Source organism: Musa acuminata, chromosome BXJ2-6 (assembly GCF_036884655.1).
Source record: "Musa acuminata AAA Group cultivar baxijiao chromosome BXJ2-6, Cavendish_Baxijiao_AAA, whole genome shotgun sequence".
Lineage (NCBI taxonomy): Eukaryota > Viridiplantae > Streptophyta > Magnoliopsida > Zingiberales > Musaceae > Musa > Musa acuminata.
In genome coordinates this window covers 1,386,828-1,408,729 of record NC_088343.1, presented here as the reverse complement: position 1 = coordinate 1,408,729, position 21,902 = coordinate 1,386,828, and the positions used below count along the sequence as shown (strand labels likewise).

The 21,902-nt window shown below is 40.3% G+C and overlaps 2 protein-coding genes across 2 annotated transcripts; both read left to right on the top strand.

Moving 5' to 3' along the window:
- The first annotated feature begins 961 nt into the window (after window positions 1-961).
- On the top strand, window positions 962-9,138 carry LOC135614141 (autophagy-related protein 18f-like). The gene is made up of 8 exons (XM_065111178.1): window positions 962-1,631; window positions 4,806-5,267; window positions 5,344-5,775; window positions 5,963-6,199; window positions 6,286-7,098; window positions 7,200-7,366; window positions 7,513-7,871; window positions 8,833-9,138. The coding sequence occupies exons 1-7, from the start codon at window positions 1,422-1,424 to the stop codon at window positions 7,868-7,870; spliced, it is 2,679 nt and encodes an 892-aa protein (XP_064967250.1). The 5' UTR covers window positions 962-1,421; the 3' UTR covers window position 7,871; window positions 8,833-9,138.
- A 700-nt stretch (window positions 9,139-9,838) lies between these two features.
- On the top strand, window positions 9,839-11,776 carry LOC135613390 (peroxidase 57-like). The gene is made up of 3 exons (XM_065110417.1): window positions 9,839-10,107; window positions 10,180-10,528; window positions 11,112-11,776. Exons 1-3 carry the CDS (start codon window positions 9,904-9,906, stop codon window positions 11,558-11,560), a joined length of 1,002 nt encoding a protein of 333 aa, XP_064966489.1. The 5' UTR covers window positions 9,839-9,903; the 3' UTR covers window positions 11,561-11,776.
- The last annotated feature ends 10,126 nt before the right edge of the window (window positions 11,777-21,902 follow it).

Genomic DNA, 21,902 nt, shown 5'->3' with positions numbered 1-21,902 from the left:
TCAATTTTTGCTTGTTTTTATATTTTACATCTTTTGGATTTGGATTAGGAGAGAAATAGTAAAGACATTTCTTCTTCGGCTTATAATTGACCCAAGAGTAGACGAGGACAATAATAAAAGGAAAGAAATTGTTTGGGAATATAGAGACGATGATGGAATATTGTCTTTACCTTAAATCGGGACTATGACATCGAGAGAGTATCGAAATGTTAAATAATTTTAGAAAATAATAAAATAAAATTTATAATCTAGAAATTATAATTAATAAAGTTAAAATTATTATTTTTTTTAAAAAAATTACTAATAGTAAGGGGTTACCAATAACATAAAAAGGGTTTTTGATAAGAGAGTCCACCTTATACTTTTACTAAAATAGATGCTCCAACCAATGGAAACTGAATAGAGGTGGCCACTTGTGGTGAGGTTGACCATCAACATCCTATTTTGATTTGGGAAACCAATCAAAATTAAAATGATTTGAATGGTTCAGACGACATACTAAGACGAGGAGGAATCGCACCACTACATGAAGGGGCTGATTAATTAAGGAGATATCTTTTGTATACTTAATATCTTAATATTTTTTGGATCATTAATGAAGATATGAATCACCATTTATTGTATTTAAAATTAGTAAAACCTTGGTAGGTGATTAGGTACATCAACCGAGACACAGTACATGGACCCCTCGCTCCGATTGCCTGTCGAGCTTCGATTCGTCTTCGCCGCGTGGAGGGGAAAACGGGCGAAACAAAGACGTGTCTCTCATGGAAACTCCGTTGCTTTAATTCATCGAATTTAGATATATTTGTTTTCCTATATTAAATTAAACCTGTCGAAAGGTTAATATTTATAGTAGTATATAATAATTAATAATTCCTCGAAATAGATAATAATAATAATAATAATAATAATAATAATAATAAAAGAAGGAGAGAGAGAAAGAGAGAGGAGACGAGATAGACGTAAACGGGACTCTTTATCTGATCACCCGCATTTCTTCTCCGTGTCATCGTTCCCCCGAAAAGGGGATAAATAGATAAGCTCGCGGAAAAGCTCCAAATTGATCCCGAAAGCCCTAATTTCTCCGAGCAGTTGAATTAGATTTCCATCAAGAAGGCGTAGAATCGAGCAGGTACGAGGTTTTCTTCATCGAAGGATCGGTTTTGGGAAGAAAGATTGGATCTTGCGTTGAGCTCTCTCTAGTTTATTGTTTTTCCCTCTGGGGGAGATGGAGAGGCTACGCAGCTAGAAGAAGGGTTTGGGCTGTTTCTTGTTGCCCAAGAAAAGTCCAAAGAAACAGCCCTCGGGTCATGATACGCAAGATATAACTTTTCTTTGACGAGCCCGAGTCGTGATTCCGTTTCTTTGTTGTTTCGCTCCGTCGGGGTTCGTTTCCGGTGGAATTTGGGGGTTGGGGGATGAAGAACGATGCGCAGAAGCATCAGGATGACGGTGCGCCGAGGAACGGCCGGAGCGGCGGCAACGGCTTCTTCTCGGTCCGGTCGCTGTCGAATTACATGAGGATCGTGTCGTCGGGTGCGTCCAACGTCGCATCTAACGTGCGTTCCGCGGGGGCGTCCATAGTGTCTTCGATCTCCAATCGCCATGATGATGCAGGCCGCGATCAGGTACCGCTTGCAGCCTTCTGGTCCGGTCCTACTTTGGGATTTTATATGAACTTCTATTTTGCTTTAGTTCAGCTCAAAAATTAGTTGATCCTTGGATTTTACTTTATGCCAGGAAAAAGGAGTAATTTGATCGCACAATTACCTTTCTATGTTTCTTTTCAGAAGGAATTAATATGGCATTATTGAAAGAGAAGTTCATGCTTGTTTTACTTGAGTGGTATAAAAGGTTTCTTCTTTTGTAATCAAATACCCTTTTTCATTTACTGGTATTTTAGCTGGATTTTGCCAGGAGTTAGGTTTTCTCTTGTCACCGTCTCTATGCGCCCTTTACATTGAAGCATAGAGAGAATTTTCTTGGTTGATGTCATGAATTTCTGGTTTCTTTTAGAGATTGCTTTATTAATCAACCCAAAAAGAGATGATGACATGCGGAACCAAGTCGTGTAGTATTTTTATTATCTGGGTTGTCAAGCTTGTAGATACTGAATGAATAGTTGTTGACGTGTTACTTCGTGAATAGTGATTAGCTTTTGACCAACGACAGTATCTATTTAGAATCACAACATAAATTCCACATACTATCCATTTTTACCTTTCTGATTTGGATTCTTGTAGTGCTTGAATTGATTCGTGCTGTGTGGTTGTCATTATGTATAATCATGATGATGCTAATTGGCTTTAGTTTTATGGAAAAGTATATCTTCATGCAGCATGGGTATACAGTGTAAAAGTCCATCTGAATGCAATAGCTATTAATAGATTATGCATGCAACATGATCTGAGAAAGTTTTTTCAAATCTAAAAATACAAATTTGTTTTAACTAAGAAAAACTTTACTTGCTATTGGAGATAGCCAGAAATATGTTAAGAACAATATATTCCTTGATTGCTTTGGCAGGATTTAAATCAATCATGCACACTTGGTAATGCCAGTCGACCTAGTTAATGCAACCATATATATCTCAAATTGAAGTATATTACTTGTGTTTTTTAGTCTTTATAAAGGTGGTAACAACTTATTAATGCTATTTGGCGCTAGATGAATTATTCTGATTTTTCTTGGTGTTCCTCTATATTGAAAAACCTGGATGTAGGATGAATTTGGCTCATGCAGAAGTAGACTTTTTTCTTTTCGAAACTTAATTTCTTTTGAAGTAGATGGAACTGATAACTACTGTTTTGTGATCCACAATTAGTACTAAAAGATATCATTTATTTACATACTTCCCAGCCATAATCCCACACAAGAATTAGAAGAAACAATCTGTTGATTGTAAATCAAGAAAATATTGAGTTAATAAAGATATGATCTACTAATAGTACTAAAAATAACTATTTTGTAGTTTAAGGTAAATTTTACTTTGAATCGTCTGCTATGGCCTTCTCCTTTTCTTTAGTTTTATGAAATATTAAAATTCACAAGTATTGTGAAGACCGACATAGTTGTCCCTCAGTTATGGAAAACTTGACGTTACTTTTTAAGTATTATGCTCTACGTTGCATGACCAAAGCACCAGTAATTAGTTGGCGATGCAACTGTTGACAATGCTAGCACAGATGATTCATAACACATTTAAACATGTTCATGAAACCAAAGTTTGCAGTCTTGTGCTGACTGGTGGTGCTGGTCTAGGCTTTAGATTGGTACATACCGGTTCGTACCAACATACCGTATGTTGATATGCCGGTACGTACCAATAGAACCAAAAAATGGTCGAAAATTCTCAGAAATTACCTGAAAAATAAAAAACTAAATTATAGCATTTTAATTATAACTTAAATGCAAATTTAGTTCAATTTCAATAAGAAAATGTTCAAATAAGGAAGGGATAGCAGATTTATCTTTTTTTGGACTTTGAAGAGTAGCTTTATGACATGTTTCAAATGGTTCTTCCATTGATATTGAATCATCTACAAAGATACGAGTTGAAATGTTAGATTATGTGTTAAAAAGATTTGAATAGATCAAGTAGACAGCTACAACAAATTGAATATACCTGCTTTTACCATCGAAATGAACGGTGGGCCTCTACAGCCAGTGGATTGAGGTCCTCGATCCTATGAATTTATATATCGATATGGTATATATGTCGGATTCAATCTTGAAATTGCTCCAATGACATAGTGTGCTGATAAACTATATGTCATTGGTGCATCAACGTGGTGACGGTTATCTCTTGATTATCCTAAACAATACTTATCCGAGGAGCCTCCTGAGGTAAGTATGGTTGTGACATGTATGTGTGGGGAGGTTGGAGAATACCAAAACTTATGTTATCGCCACTGACCTGCTGCTCCATATCATAAGAACGTTCAACCTTGAAAAAGAATGATCAACGATCAACCTCAGAGAGTGAGAATGCGTGAGAAGGAGAGTTTAGAAGTTGTGAGAGTGAAAGAGGGGAGGGAGAGGGTTTAAATTAGGTTTCAAAGTGGTCTAAGAGTCAAATTGATCATTGGATCAAGATGAATCATAGCCATTGATCAATATTGATTGAAATTCAATCATTGCTGATCGGTTTAACTTGGTAACAGTTAAATTTCGATCGTTTCGCCCAGTACAAAGCTTGTATTGCCCAATACAAACCTCCCTTTTGAATACCGCCCGATACGGGGCGGCGGTCCGTGTCTCGGCAGTTTGTTGGATTAGTATGTACCGTCCGTATCATACTATATTAGGCGGTACAACAGCCCTTGCATGAAACTACCATGGACATCTAATACATTGAGACATTAATGTGCTACCATAAGACTATATCATCTAATTCATCGATTTATCAGAAGTCTTGCTTAGTTCCATTTAACAAAAAAAGGTGAACAGATACTTGATGCTCTTTTAAGGCTTTCTTAGTTAGGACTGGCATTGCTTCCTATTGAATTTGAGCAATTTGAGAATTAGGAAGTGGTAAGAGTGACGTACATTCTACTAATTTTCATATTGTAAAAACTGATATCTAAAAAGAAAGGTTGCATCCAATGTATGTTTATTTTCAGAAGTTGAAGTTATCATCCCCTATTTTGGGTAATATGTGGTGACATTGCCTAACATCAATATGGAGTTAAAATGTGCATACACTTAAGCACTAATTATTCATGTTTGTGCTCCTTTGCTTTGTTTGTGTAACATGTTAAATGCATATTCGGTACTGGTTAATAATTGATGTTGGTGAAAAGGTGTACTGGGCTGGATTTGATAAATTGGAATGTGAAGGTGGTCATCTTCGGCAAGTTCTTTTGTTGGGTTACAGATCTGGCTTCCAGGTTTGGGATGTTGAGCTGGCAGATGATGTTAGACAGCTGGTATCAAGACATGATGGACCTGTTTCCTTTCTTCAAATGCAAAAGAAATTAATTCCATCAAAATACCGTGAAGATAAGTTTGCAGATGTTCGCCCATTGTTGATTGTTGTTGAAGATAGTTCAGTTACTTTGGATGGCAATGACCCTGATGGGTGTGGTTCTCCTTGTAATAAGTCCAATGGTCATCATGATCTGGGTAGTGACAATCTATTATCTACTTATCTTCGGTTTTATTCTCTAAGGACCCATGATTATGTACATGTCTTGAAGTTCAGGGCAGCTGTTTTCTCTGTCAGATGCAGTTCTCGAGTTATTGTGGTTTGTCAAGCTACCCAGGTAGGTATTACTTTTTTTTTAATGCTCAACAAGTTTTAGCTGCACAGATATAGCCTTAATACGACTCATGATGCAGATACATTGTTTAGATGCTGCAACTTTGGAGAGAGAATATACGGTTCTTACTTACCCCATACTTCCGGCTTGCCCTGGTTCTGGTGGCATAGGTTATGGACCACTGGCAATTGGTACAAGGTGGCTGGCATATAGTGGTAACCCAGTAGCATTTTCAAGCACTGGCCGTGTGAGCCCCCAACACATGTATCCTGCTACAGGTGTGTCCGTGCCACATTCGAATGGTAGTTTGGTAGCAAACTTTGCAAAGGAATCAAGTAAGCAGCTTGCCGCTGGCCTAGTGACACTTGGAGACATGGGATATAAGAAGCTCTCCAAGTATTACTCAGATTTTCTTGTGGACAATAATGGTTCTGGAAAGCAAGGGAATTCCAGCTTGAAACTCAATGGTACTATGAATGGACAACAATCTGATACAGAAAATGCTGGCATGGTATGATGCTGTACTCTGGGTTCAGAATTATGTACTTTTGCAAATATTATAATTCGTCTTTGCTCTTTGGTCTACCTTTTTAAGCTTGGTAAAAGATTAATATGGGATATGTTTTCCTCTTAATAGGTAGCTATTAGTTTAAAAATTATCTATCCAAAAGTTGAATTGTTTCTCTTTGAATTGATAGGTCATAATTCGAGACATTATTTCTAAATCAGTCATAGCCCAGTTCAGGGCACATTCAAGTCCTATTTCTGCATTGTGCTTCGACCCTAGTGGAATGTTATTAGTGACAGCTTCTATTCATGGTCACAACATCAACATTTTTGGTATTGTACCCTCTCCGCGTGGAGGCTCCACAGAGTCTGATATAAAAGGAACATGCATTCATCTTTACAGGTTGCAGCGTGGCATAACGAATGCGGTAATCATTCTTGCAAATTCTTATGTTTCTCTTAATCTTGATCTGTTGACATATAATTTGATAATTTCCTTTGTGCCCTCGATCAGATTATACAGGACATCAGTTTTAGTGATGACAGCAAACGGATAATGATCAGCTCTTCAAGAGGAACCAGTCATTTATTTGCACTCCCTGCATTTGGAGCAACTATGAAACCTCATTTAAATGAGGGTAAATTTGCAAACAGTTGCTATGAATCAGGACATCTACCTTATAGTTCATCATCTTCGAAGCATAGCCACCAGAGCCTTTTTGCATCTGGTACTCCACTCACGTTATCAGCCGTAAGCAGAATATGGAATGGGAGTAATGGTTTAAAAGGTGCCGTCAGTGGTGCTGCAGCAGCTGCGACAGGCAAGGTCAGTCCTCTTTATGGTGCTATTGCTTCGGCATTCCATAACTGCAAGGGTTCTAGTCTTCAGATTGATATCAGCTCAGTCAGGACACAATATTATTTGCTTGTATTTGCACCTTCTGGCTGTATTATACAATATGTGTTGCGGCAATGGATAGGTGAAAATTATGGCATCAGTGTATCTGGCTCAAGTAATGCTTCTTATCAGTCAATACAAGAAGCTGATGGAAGGTTAGATGTTGAGGCGCTTCAGAAATGGGATGTCTGTCATAAGAGAAATAGAAGAGACAGGAGTGACAATGTGGACATATACGGTGATCATGGAAATGACCAGAGTGCTAAAATTTTCCAGAAAGGGCTTAGAAAGGGGACTAGCATCTATCCTGCTGGTAGTGTTGTGGACATGAAAGGGAAGCTTAATGGTGAAGAAACTCATCATGCATACTTATCGGAGGTAGAGTTGCATGTTCATGAAGCTTGTACCCCACTATGGGCAAAGTCTGAGGTATTTCATGTCTTATGTTGGAGTTTGATTGTTTGCCTGATGGGTTATTTTTCTTCTATTTGATCATGCGTTTTTGTGCCTGCATGAATTTTAACTTGCAGGTTTGCTTTCAAGTGATGATTGATGAGAATATTAAAGAACATAACAGTAGTAATATCCATGGGGAAATTGAGATAGAAAAGATCACAAGCTGTACAATCGAGACTAGATCGAAAGATCTGATTCCAGTTTTTGACTATCTCCAAACTCCCATGTTCCAGCAACCAAGGTCTGGTCTGATTCTGATAACTTTGCCAAAATCATCCATGTTGCAGTTTGAAATGCTCGAGTATTTTTGCTTTGCCCTTATAAGTAACCAGTCCTAATTAAATTTTCTTCTATATATATATATATATATTCTCTTTCTTGTTTCAGGACAACCGCAACTGTTGTCAACAAATTGGGGTCAATACCGCGCCAGAAATCAGGACTGCTAGAAAGTGGAAGGCTTTCACATAGAAGCAGCAGCAGCTCTCTGGACTGCATATCTGATAATGCCACAATGGCTGAGCTTCCAAATGACATCAGTGGTAATGATTGGAGCCGATCCTTTGCAAATGCCAACAAGGGCTTTGTACATAACACTTCAAATAGCCAAAATACAAGAGGTCAGCTCAAGTTTGTAAATGGTAGCGATGACTTGAAGTTGGAAGGCCAACTTGAGCCGGTAGATAATATGAAGAACCTGAAGATCCAGGACCCACTCTCTGGATATGACAATGGGATCTGTTGAGGTGAATCTTAGCTATCATTTTTGCATGATTTGAGCCGAATGATGCCCACATGAAGTCTGGCTTAGCTATATTTGTCAATTTATCATCTCTTATTTGAGTGTTGTAGTATTTTCTTTCAATGTCCGACATTTTTTACCCTTCATGTAAAACAAAAGAGTGGGTGTCAAGATATTAGGTGTCTATCTGATACTGATTTCGGTAATCTAACGGACTGGTACAATGTGTGCCTGCCAGGCAGTATAACTCATGCAGTCCAGTTTCAAATACTGACCGGTATGGTGTGATACTATTCCGTTATTGGACTGGTATATACCAGTTGGTATGCTCTGTACTGACTAGTATTTGAAACCTTGGTCAGTGGCATATCATTGTACGGTCCTGCATAAATTGAAACATCATTTATTTTCAGTTTGTCTATTTAGTATTTTAACATGTTGTGTCTTAGAATTGCTGTCAGTATGGTAATCGTCTTACTATTCATTCGTGAACTGTATTACATACCTTGTTCTGATAATGGCTAATCATTATCCTCTTTACTGTTTGATATTACTAGAGTCCATAGTGAATGAGCTTTCATTATCTGGTTGGCTTTAGGAACTATATGTGAACCACTAATAGTCTAAAAGTATAGTTAGTTCCTTTCACTTATATGTTTTCATTTTTAAATTCTAGCATTGGGAGATAATTATTCACATTTTCTTTGTTGCATTATGGTTAGGACTCTACGAATTTCCTTGCCACCAAGCTGTTGATTTGTAAACCTTTCACGCCTTATTATTTTGGTTATTGTAGTGTGCTTTTTATATATATATATTTCATGTATGTTGCCCTTTGGATGTTTCATTTTCTTCCATGATATATCATGGCGCTAATTGTAAGATTATACTCTCTCAAGGAGCCATTTGTTTGCTTGCGATTTGGACACTGTCTCTAACTCCCGGTTTTGACATGTCTTTTACAGTTGAGTTGGGGAAACTTTTAAGAACCGGTGCGATCTCAGGTGTGTAGCAACTATTTTTTAATTGTCGGTGGAGATATAATCTTGTGTTTGTAGACATGTATACCTCTTGTGGAAATGCAAAGCAGAAAGGAATTCAACTCTGAAATGAAAGGTTATGATGTAAGGAAGTTGGGAATTTCATTCTTGGGAATATTTGTACATAACGAATCTTCACATTATATTGCCAATAAGCATCACTAACTTGTAAGTACGTCTATCTATCGTTTAGTGTCGGGTATATAAGAATGCAGATATTGATGTGCGTTATGTTGGATTGATCGTGTGATGATTTCCTTGCCTTTTGTTTTGATTTGAAGATGATTGTTTTGCTATGATCTCGATTGGATGTCTGAGTGAATTGCATGGATACAATCCTTGTTTCATGTGTGCTGTGTTGTGTTGGATTGGCCAATCCGAGCAGGTAATAAGGGATAGATAGATATGATAGATTTCGTAAACAGGTTCATGCATGGAGGAGCCACCTCTTCAAGATTCGAATCTGGATTCAGTTGTGTGAGACACGGCATTCGGACGAAGCTCTATGGGCTTTCATTGGCTTTTCCCATTTCTCGGAAGCAGCGGAGTCGAGTCTCCGAAAGCTAAACGAGTTCAGAAAGGTCAAAGCGCCTCTTATTACGGAGCTTAAGAGCCGTGTCGACAAGAAATCTATCCACGGTTGCTTACGATCTATTCCACGCGACTTTGACCTACTCGGAAACCCAAGCAAAGAGAAGTAGTGAGATCTAATAAACTGGAGATGAGAGGTTAAAGTATTTACATCTACAGCTATTTTTAACCAAACAGGACATAATTTGATCTGGAAACGAGGAATCAGTCGATTAAAATTTGGTGCTGCATTGATTAATTAATTAGATGTTGACTTCATGTGACATCCCAAGATCTCGTTGAACACACAAACAAGAATCGCACGGCTCTCGTAAATTTGTAGCGTTGGTGGTGATGGCACGCAGCTCCCATAAGTTGCCCTCATCTGCTACGACGCTGCTGTGAGAGCACAGGCTCTTCTCTGCGATGGCAGCACTCTCTTCGTCCCTCCTCCTCTTGTTCGCAGCTCATTTTCTCACCACATCCTTCTCTCTAGAACTGAACTTCTACAGGGACTCATGCCCCAGGGCGGAGCTCATCGTGAAAGAGGTGGTGCAAAAGCATTGCCAGAAGGACCCATCAGTCCCTGCCGGCCTTATCCGCCTGCATTTCCATGATTGTTTCATCAAAGTATGTTCTACATTTCTTACCCATCCAGTAGTTTATTCTCTTCGAGGAGTTGTGAGATCTGCTTTGCTACAGGGATGTGATGCTTCGGTGCTCGTCGACAGCACCGATTACAATATAGCGGAGAAGGAGGCTCCTCCCAACCTGACACTGAGGGCGTTCGACGTGATCGACGACATCAAGGCTGAAGTGGAGAAGGAATGCAGCGGGGTCGTGTCCTGTGCTGATATATTAGCGCTGGCCGCAAGAGATGGGGTCGCACTGTCAGGGGGAGAGGCGTACCCTCTTCCGACCGGGCGAAGAGACGGGACTGTTTCTTTGATGGAAGATGCTCATTTTCCTGGCCCGTCCTTCTCCGTCCAGGCTGCCCTATCTGCCTTCCAAACGATCAACCTTGATTTGGTAGATCTCACAACACTACTAGGTAAGTTTTACCCTCATTTCGTGCGACACTTTTTAGCTCACCTGAGAGAGATTTGTTTTCATGGCTATCTTACTTCGACTGTCTAAGCTGTTCCACTAAGATTTAGAGTAGAAGTCCAACAAAGAATATAGTACGTCTAGATACTCTCGGTAGGCGCTTGAGTGCATCATCACATGTCATGTGCATGGCATTAATGGCGTACGAGTCTGCGCCCTCATCGGAGAACGGAAACAATGCACCGTCGAAGTCTCACATGGAAGGATGAAAGAAGGGTGCTCATGTTCGGATTAACCCGAGTCGATTTAGGAAGTCCCCAGTAGCTAAACGAGGGCTCGGCCATCAGGCTAGACTGAGATTGGGTGAGTTCTAATCAATTATTATGACCTGGTAGATGTTATCCATTTATCTGTTGACCTTTGAAGAGTTCGTGGACGATGGAAAAGTCATGTTAGAACAAATCATTTGATCAGAAGATCTCAAGTCAAAAGTAGATGAGATGTTAATTTTGAGATGATACATGGAATGCATCACAACGTGGAAATAATTTGGAGTCTCTCACAATAAGGTTGCTCGATCGTTGTAGGGGCTCATAGCATTGGATTGTGCCACTGTGGATTCTTCATCGACAGGCTTTACAACTTCCGTGGAAGCGGTTTAGCTGACCCACACATAGATCCTGGCCTGCTCGATACGCTCCGACACAAATGCCCCTTCGAGGTGGTGGAGATCAAGAACGTGAGCAAAGATCCCAAAGTCTTCATGAACCAAGCAGCAGCTGCCTCCTCCTCGCCTTTCACTTTGAACACCTCTTTCTACCGAGGCTTGCTCGATTACCGGGCGGTGCTGCGCCTCGACCAGAACTTGGCTTTCACCGACTTCACTAGTAGATTGGCTGCATCCTATGTTGATGATCCAAAGCTCTTTCTCGCTCAGTTCTCCAAGTCGATGATCAAACTGGGAAGCGTTGGCGTTTTAACAGGACGAGACGGGGAGATCAGATCAAATTGTCGAAGCATAAACGATGGAACATGAGACGAGTCCAAGTTTTCTGTATCGATGCCATATGTAACAACAAGCCTTATTGATTCTCGAGTCACTTGGGCTGATGCTGTACCTCCTTGGATCTTATGGGTGCTAAAAGCTCTTTGCTACTTGGTCGCTTTAGATCCTAAATTCCATCAAATGCCCGTTCATTTTTTGTGTTTATCGTCTATTATTATGATTGTTCGTTACGTAAGGGATTTGGACGCAATCGGAGTCAGTCGTAAGCTACGGATGAGGCTGGAATGATTCAACGAAGTTTTTGTTGGGGGCATGTCCGACAAAGTTCCTCTAATCCGTAAGTTACTCGTTTGAAATGCAATCCAGAATGCACGCATGCTGGTCTTCTTACATGATAGATAGAACATGGAGGACATTCGACCCCGGAACCAACCCACTCGCCGTCCCCCGTCGCCGCTCGACGCCTCCGACGGCCGCACCAAGGATGATTGCGGCTTCTCTCCCTATGCCGGAGTCCGGTTCTTCCGGCAGCTCTTCATCTTACAGAGAACCAAGGACGGCCTTGCGCCCAAGTACGTCGAGATAAGCGGCATCCAGCGCGCCTCCCCTGCACACACTCTCTGTGGCCGTGACATCCTCGGCGCCGCCAAGACCGGCTTCGGAAAAATGCAGGAGATCGAGCTCCTGGACTCGTGGATCGAGGCCGGGACATTCGACCCCGGAACCAACCCAGTCGCCGTCCCCCGTCGCCGCTCGACGCCCCCGACGGCCGCACCAAGGATGATGGCGGCTTCTCTCCCTATGCCGGAGTCCGGTTCTTCCGGCAGCTCTCCATCTCACAGAGAACCAAGGACGGCCTTGCGCCCAAGTACGTCGAGATAAGCGACATCCAGCGCGCATCCCCTGCACACACACTCTGGCCGTGACACCCTCGGCGCCGCCGAGACCGGTCACCCCTTCGGAAAAATAATTAGTAAGCTTTTTCTTATTAATATTTTTAGATAAATATTATGTTAATATATTATTTAAATTCTGTTCTGGTCACATTTGATGATGGTGATGATGATGATTTTTTTTTTGTTAGAATAATTTTTATTTTAAAATAAAAAACTAAATATATAAAACGTCTCATACATTTATTTAAACTTAAATACAAACACAGACACAGATATTAGATAAAATAAAACATAACACATAAGATAAAAAAGACTAGACAAAAAAAAAAAAATAATAAACTAAACACAGAAACTAGACAAACTAAAGTACAGCACAAGGTAATGCAAACTGAGGAAGTCCCTGATAGGTTGGTTACCTGGACCATCCGTATGTTACCCAACCCAGGCATCCGATCTAACCTCCCATGCAGTGCCAAGGTAATGCACGATGATCATCACAGTCACTGTATGGTGAACCGTCAAAGGGTGTGAGAGTAGTAATGCAGAAACAGGGCTTGAGGTTGGGAGAGAAGGGAGATTATGGTACTCAGACCAACCAGAGAGAAGAGTTAGGGTTTGAACTTCCACCCAAATAACCCGCTAACACTGAATCTGGCGGATACTCCCCCATCGCTTAGACCTCCTCCCCATGCCTCTTGAGATTCCACTTGTCTTTACGTGGAGGAGGCCATACAGACGATTGATGTCAACAACCTTAAACCGTGGCCTCGGAACCAACACGATTGGGTTCGGATCCGAATGATTGGGGATCTTCCTGAGCGACCCTTGAGACTATTGGGGTGACCGACTGCCGTTTCCTCTCGAAGGGAACTCCTCGCCTGGGCATGCGGTGAGAGGCGCTCCATCTTCGTCCCTGCACACAGGTAGGGTCGGGAGGCTCGACCCGACCCCTCCGACAATCAAGTCAGTGGATAGTCTTATGGGATTCTCTTTTTTCTCCTCTGCTCCTCCTCGAGCCGAACGCGAGGGTTTTTATAGGGAAGTTTATTGTTTCCTGATGTGTCTGCTTGCAGGGGGGCAGACCTGTACTTTCGATAGCGTCCGACACCAATGTGGGCGTTACGTGAAGAACCGGGCTTGCGTAGGATATGGCGTGCCTCGATCGTCGTCTTGGTCAAGCGCGTCAAGTCAAATCGAGACACGGATCATTATCTTGGAGGAGCTGATGTCAACGCACGTCCCATCCTTATTACCACTATCAATTGCACTTCCTTCCTTCCCCCACAAACCTTTCTGATGGAGGGAGACCCATTCATTATCTGCAAGGGGTTTCAACGAAGCTAAGGAAACACAAATATTTTAAATACACAACTCTCTCTCTCTCTCTCTCTCTCTCTCTCTCTCTCATTGTTCTGTAGAAACCACATATCCTTCCGGTGCTACTTCTGGCACACGGGGCCACAAAAAAAAAAAACCACTGCACGACATCGCACCACATTAGTAATTTCCAAGGAAAGAAATAGTACCCGCATCAAACAATATCCTCCCCCTCTTCTTCCTCATCATGAAGAATTCATGATTTTTTACACTTTTTTTGTTTTTCACTGACAGATTTAATTCCATAATTAGCTCGGTCACACCTACGCCTTCAAAACTAATAAAAGTAAGTATGTATGTTTGGCCAACAACATCAATGATTTTTTACACTTTATTATTATTATTATTATTATTATTTGGTTATCACTGGCAGATTTAATTCCATAATTAGCTCGGTCACACCTACACCTTCAAAACTAATAAAAATAAGTATATTTGGCAACAACATCAAAATCGTTTCTGTTAATGGTCGGAGAATGATTTCTTTCCACTATATAGCTGCTCAATAATACTCCTTATTCTCTTACAGGATGCCTAACCAAATGGCGGATGAAGAAGGTGATGTGCCGTGACATTTTTCGTTTTACCCACTGCCCGATGCACCATGTAATTTGTTCTTCTTCCTTCCTCCCTCCCTCCCTCTCTCTCGTCTTTCAGGTTCGATTCTGGACGATTCTCCGATCGAGCAAGTTCGGTTGACGGTGCCACCAACCGATGATAATACATTGCAGGCCTTGACGTTTCGAACATGGTTTATCGGAATCCCCATCTGCATCCTTGGGTCCATAATTTCGGCACTATCTGGTTTCCGACAGCAACTCCTTTTCTTGTCACCTACTTGCATCAACATGATCGTGCTCATAGTCGGAAAACTAATGGCTAACACGCTCCCAAACAAAGTGGTAAGGATGCCATGCACAAAGTGGAGTTTCTCGTTGAATCCGGGCCCCTTCAACTTGAAAGAACATGTGGTGACCAACGTGTTGGCCGCTTCAGCTAGTTATCCTTTCGGCTTCGATATATTGTCCATATCCAAAGTCTTCTACCACAAGGATATCCCGTTACTGCCGGCCATGCTGCTCGTGCTATCGATTCAGGTGATTGCTTCTGCTTCTCGTGAAATGTAGTAATTTGTATATTTAAAGAAAAATAATAATAATATAATTATTTATCCTTTAAAAAAAAAAAAGCATAATAATATGGTGATGAGGTCTTCGATGTTTTAGTTAGTTAATTGGTGAAGAACCAAGTATATGATGTATTAACGACTGACTGTCGTAAATGCCTTATGGTGTGTAGTTTCTCGGATTTGGGTTTGCTGGCATATTCATGAAGTTGCTAGTGGACTCACCTTATATGTGGTGGCCTTCAACTCTAGTAGACGTCTCCTTCTACAGGTTAGGTGGCGTGCCTCTCCTCGTAAACAATGCAAAAGATAAGAGACTTTTTATTTATTTAACATGTCTTCGTTGTTTGCACTCGCAGAGCATTACACGAGCCGGAGAAAAGAGTCAAGGGAAAATTGTCACGATATCAGTTTTTCATCATAGTCATCGTTGCAAGTTTTGCCTACAGCATTGTTCCTGTTTACTTTTTTCCTTCTATCACGGTTCTGTCATTCGTTTGTTGGATATGGAAAGACTCGATAACTGCGCAGCAAATTGGTTCCGGATTCCATGGATTAGGCATCGGGTCCTTTGCGCTAGATTGGATGACCATATCAGGCTACCTAGGCAGTCCTCTGGCAACTCCTACGTATGTGATGGTCAACACGATGGCTGGACTCATTCTTATTCTTTATGTTCTCGTACCATTCACTTATTGGAACAATGGCTACGATGCCAAACGCTTTCCTATTTTTTCATCGGATATTTTTGATGTCGATGGGCAATTATACAATGTGTCTCGGATTTTAGATGAGAAGTCATTCACATTCGACGAAGAAGCATACAATAATTACTCCAAATTATACTTCAGTACCTACCTTATATATTGTTATGGTTTTACCTTGGCTACTTTTTCGTCAAGTATCTCTCATGTTGCTCTCTTCTATGGGAGGTAAGAATCATTAATTTTTTTGATCTCATAAATGTTTTTAGTTTAATATTTTCGATGTTTAGTGTGCTTTTCTGCAATTGAAATGATCGGTTAAGCATAAAATATGTGATATGCTATATGTAATACGAAAAAAACTTTTATGCTATAATTGAAATCAATAACACTAGATTGGTGTCCTTTAAAAAGGGAACTTCGTTCGTATGATATGGGCATCGTCTTTAGATTCAAAAATCATTATCAATATATAAGGAGAATTAGACTAATTCTCCTTATTCTCTCTTTCTATCTTTTCACGGATCACTTAGATTAATTGATTAAGGAGGTTGAGAGAGAAACTTTAGTCTTTAAAGGTCTTGTCTAATTTATAGACGAGAATAGAGGGTTTATGATAAATTATTAAGAGAGTTCCTACCATTAAGAACATTCCAAAAAGAATCCTACTGTAATATAAATTTCTCAATAATCATATTCAGAATTCAATCATATTCATAATATATCTTATCTAACATGTTAAAAAGTGATTTCTCACTCTCTTGGCGTAAGCAGATCAGTATGGCAACAGTTTGCCAAGTCATATCAGAGTCAAAGGCAAGATGTCCACACAAGGTTGATGAAGCAAAATTACGAGTCTATTCCCTCGTGGTGGTTCTACTCTATACTGTTCTCGATGATGGGTTTCGCGATCCTCGTATGTGAAATATTTAGTGAGCAACTTCAACTTCGTTACTGGGGAGTTCTATTAGCTTGTGCCTTGGTGTTTATATTTTTGTTTCCGGAAGGTGTACTTGCAGCCACTGCTAGTTCGGTAAGATGAAACATATGAATATTAAGTCATCCATCGCATGAATGCTAATATCCTAAACATTTTCCCTTTTAACTCATCTTTTTAATATGCTAATTATTGTGTTGTAGGGGTTTTCAGTAAAGCTTTTCTTAGAGATCGTAATTGGGTACTTGCATCCTGGTAGACCTATTGCAAATATAGCATTCACAACATATGGTTTTTTTGCACTTTTTATGGCATTGAACTTTACTAGTATGCTGAAGACATCGCATTATATGAAGATTCCTCCAAAAATAATATTCTTGGTGCAGGTATTTATGGAACATTATGCTATATTCATTCTCATCTAGTGTTACAATAGATTTGAGAATTGCAATATATACTTACATACATATCTCGAAATTTGAATTTAATTATATTACTAAATTACCTTCACCATGTTTCTTTTGCATGTAGATTTTAGGTACCTTACTGTCGTGTGTGATTGGCTTTACTGTTGCATGGTGGTTCTTGTATTAAGTAGAAAATATATGTCATCCGGAATTATTACCAAAAGGAAATCCCTGGACATGCCCTACTGAAAGAAGGTTTTTTTTCTGTAGGAATCACATGGGGTGTTATAGGTCCAGCTAAAATGTTTTATCCTCATGGCACATATTCTATTATTTTCGTCTTTTTTATTATCGGACTCCTTGCGCCGGTGCCGGTGTGGATATTATCACGTATATATCCTGAAAAAAAATGGATAAGACTAATTAACTGGCCAGTTATCTTCAGTGTTGGTCACGCCATGCCCCCAGCTACTCCGGTTAACTTTTGGTCATGGTTCGTAGTTGGTATAATATTTAATTATTTTATCTTTCGAAAATTTAAACAGTGGTGGGCTCGCTATAATTATGTGTTATCAGCTGGACTAGATACTGGAGCAGCTTTTTTGACAATTATCACTACTCTTTTCCTTGAAATTCGAGATGTATATGGACCAAACTGATGGGGATTGGAGATGGGCGACCATTGCCCTTTAGCTCATTGTCCAACGGCACCCGGAGTTATCGTCGAAGGTTGTCCTGTGATCAAATAGAAAAAATAAAATCATTAAATTTGTTGGAAGAATATATATTACTTATGGGAAACATGCAATGCTAATTTGCCTTGTTTTAGTTACAATAGTCTCTCTACTTAATTCAAATTATACCATACCCAGCATTTGCTATGGTACTACTATTGCTTGTCTCGAATGGGAGATAACCTGTTTACATTTATTTCACGATACATTCTGTCTCAATGTTGAGCCAAGCATGATAGGCCTACGCTTCAAGATGAAAATTGTATACGAAGAATGATACCATATTATAATTGCATGCACTCTCTATTGTGCAATTTTATATCTTTATGGATTACTTTTTCTCTCAAAGAAATATAAATGTTAGAAATGAAACTCGTTGGAATCAAATTGAAACTTGGGGTGAACACCTTTCGTAAAAGGTTTTGTAGTGCGTAAATACTGATTTTAGTAGCACTTATAATCTTTAAAAATTCTCGTAAAATGTTCCTTCTTATGTGAAAAAATTATTTTACCTCTATCTATCTTTTATTGGACTTGTCGCATATGTACTACATCGCATTACTTCCCTTCATCGCTCCTATCTCCAAACCTTGTTAGCTCTTGTCGAACCTATCTTTGTCTTCGTGGACCCCATTGCCCAAGACTTGTCTTTGCATGTCTTGCTCGCGTCGTTCTTACTCGTCTTTGCATGTCTTGCTCTCATTGTTCTTGCTTGTAGCATGACGATTGCTAGCCGTATTGCCTTAACTTCTCCTCCCCTCTACTTGTTGTGCTCGCCCTTGTTTCCACCGGCTCCGCTAGCCCTCATTGGATTCTCCTGCAAGTGTGGACAGAGTGACAAAAGATAATGACATACCTGAAAAGCGAATCACCAAATGAGTCCAGTGACAAATGACGCCGATGTAGAACAGAAGGGTGCAGTGACACTCCATTGACACGTCGAGAGCCTTGCCTCATAACAAAGCCTAGAGCGTTGGGTTATAACGATCCTGTGCCTCCTGCTGAAGAAATGAAGCCCAACCAGTCTTTGTTTGCCCGAGGTTGACGTCCGAGTCCTATGGCCAACCCCGTTTTGGAGGTATCATTGTTTCCCTGTCATGCTTGTCCTGCATCTTTCCCTCATTGTATGTTATTGTACCGATGAAAAGCCTTATGTCTCATAAGAAAAATAGATTGTATCATTAGATATGTTTGGTGGACTACATATACTTCTCTAGATGACGCTACAAGGGGAAGTTTTTGCTTTAGATCCGTGCAGCTTTGCTTGGGATTGAGTTTTGGAGTAATCTATTCTATGGTCTGTAGTAGTTTCTCAGTAGTGATGGCCTATCAACCTTTCAACTTATAATTGTGTGTTATCAATCTTTCCTTGTAATTAGTAAATCATCTGTGGCACTCAGGAAAATTAACCATCAACTTCGCTCACGTACAAGCCTGCCTGTAGAAATACTGATCATAGTGGTGCAATTATCAGGTAGGAGAAGCGGAAGAAGCTCACGTACGGTTTGCGCTTGGTTGAAGGGAAGCAAGGCCGAGCTCAAGCAGGTGAATGCCAATGAGATTGGGTTGTTCGCCATATTTGACTGTCGTTCCGGTGGCGAAGTAGCGAGCTACCTTCGCAATAAATCACTTGTTCGGCAACATCATCAACCAAGTATAGGATCAATCACGTCCTGATTGCTCTTTGATCTTTTGTTCCCATGCAAAATGAAAATAAATAAATATGGATGTCTTCTGTGAAGCTTTCATTTGGTGGTGTGGAATGGAATGGAGTTTGCGAGCACGATTGCTTGCTCGGCCATGAGCCCAATGCTGCATGCATGCAAACATTATCTTCTTTGTGAAAACAAGAATTCGATTTTTTTTAAAAAAATTAAGTGATTAATAATTTTTAAAAATCAGATAGTCAAAGTGAACTAACATATTTCATCAGATAATCACTGATGAAATCTGCCAGCCAAAAGAGTCGTTGGCAACGACAACCATTGGTGTAAACATACAGAGATCACTTACTAGTAAATTGATCCGATTAATTTTTTGTCGAAAGTGTAGGTTCCTCTTTATGACTCTTCTTGGTTGACGTGAAGAGCAAGCGTTACGAGCAAGACGAACGAAGCTTTAGGAAAAGGTCGTGCGCTAGGAGCAACTCAATCTTCGAGCGATGAAGCTTAGTTTGGGAGTTGGGTAATCTCTTCTGCTGGGTAGCTTTCTAGTTGCGCCTCCGAGTTGCGTTGATGGTCCTATACAACGAGCCTATACTGGGGGTATTCCGGCTCGATCTCTCCGATGCTTAAGTCAAGAAAACAGAGAAGGAAAAATATGATTATACTAACAATGAATTAAAGGAGTAAAGAGTCTCTTTTGCTTGCTTACCCTGACTTAGTTTGGGGCATGACTTTTATACCGAGGCGTTGGGTAGAACGGACAAACCTCTTTCAAGACTTCCCTTACTCAGCATGGCGAAAACATTTTATGTAGGTAGCTTGACGGCATGTGTTCCTAGGGGCAACGTCCAAGGACTATCAGAATAACGCCTCCGGTCAGACTTCCTTGCTTCTTCAGGTCAGGGCATGGTCCCTCTATCGTTTGTCGAGAAGGGAAGGCGGGTGAAGACAGACCATGCTGTCTATTATTAGTGCAAAGATATGACTTCTATTGATGTATAAGTCGGGGTTGGTTACGTGGGCCATTTTCAAAACCTAGAGCAGGCAGTGTGACTCTTGGTTCTCGTGCCTTTGGATTTAGATGTTGTCTTTTAGCCTACATGGCGGAGGGAGATAATAGTGCTTGGTATTATCCCTATCAACCAGAATGTTGGGAGTATAAAATTATATTTTCTTTCAGAAGATTAGATAATAAATCTTTGGCTACTATGAGAACCAAATTGCAAATTTGCTTCCACTAGTTGGATACTCAGTCACCACACAAACAGTTCTGAAGACCGATTCTTAGTTTAGATTTGATTCACAGAGTAGTTAGAAAAAAAAAAATCTATAAGCTGTGACCACTTGATAGATCTATGACTTCTGCTCAGTTGCTTGATTTTGATGTGGAACTGGATGCAGTTGTCGACTCAAAAGAATAATGGATCCATCTACGTTACTTCCAATCTTGATTGATACCTCTCATCTCGGTGGATACAGATGAAACAATTGTTCATCCAGGTTAATCAACTGTTTTGAGTTTGAATATAATGAATGTCTCAAGAATGAAAGCTCGCATGGAGATCTACAATTGCATAAATCTAAAGAGATGTATTTGACCACTTGATTGCTCCTCAAGCCAGGAGTTGACCTTCTTAATGCTTTGATGGCCATTCCTCAAGTTATATACTCGGATCTCCACTCAATACAATATCCTTTGGGGATTTTTTTTTGCCTTTTCCGCGAAACAATTAATCGGAGAGAGATCGAAGTCATTGATGGAAGAGGATTCCACACTAGCAATTAGTATGGGCCGATCGATGGATTAAATCCCTTCGCTATGAATGAGGAGTCGGAATCGACTTAATGGGGCGAGGATTCCGATCGAGACGGACGAAAAGAATGAGTTGGTCAACCAAAAGAAGCTACGCATCGATCGACGGGGGATATCAAAGTTGACTTCCATTGATCTTCCACATGGCCGGCTAGTTTAAGACTAGTCTACCACTCTCTAATCTAATCACCTCTCGAGAAATCTAGCAGTCAAGATGAACCTCCTCAAAGGCCGCGTTAATGCCCGAAAAATGATCGCACATATATAATTTATCCGCTCGAAAAGTGTTTTCTAGGCTGAGATCGGACGTCATGATCTGCGCCGTTCTTGTTTCCCCTCTCGCATGGATCCCTCGTCCTCCTCTACACCTTCAACCCGCTTGGTTTGGCTTTGACTTTTCCTTCTTTTCCTTCTGCTGTTCACAAAGCAACAAACGAAAGAAAAATAAATCATACGGATGGGAATACATCACATGTTCTACGGACCGCCGATTCCCTTTCTCATTATCCACAAACAACCCATCGAGGAGAATCTTCTGCCACAGGTTGTCATCCAGCAAGTCAACGCACGTAGGCTTCACTGTACAACTGGTAAACCCCATTGATTAAGAGAAGAACATTGTGTTGTAGTCGCACTTTATTAAGAGCCATGCGAAAAATGCACTTGGGATTAATTCTCCACTCCATAATAAATTTAGTGAAGCAAAGTCATCGG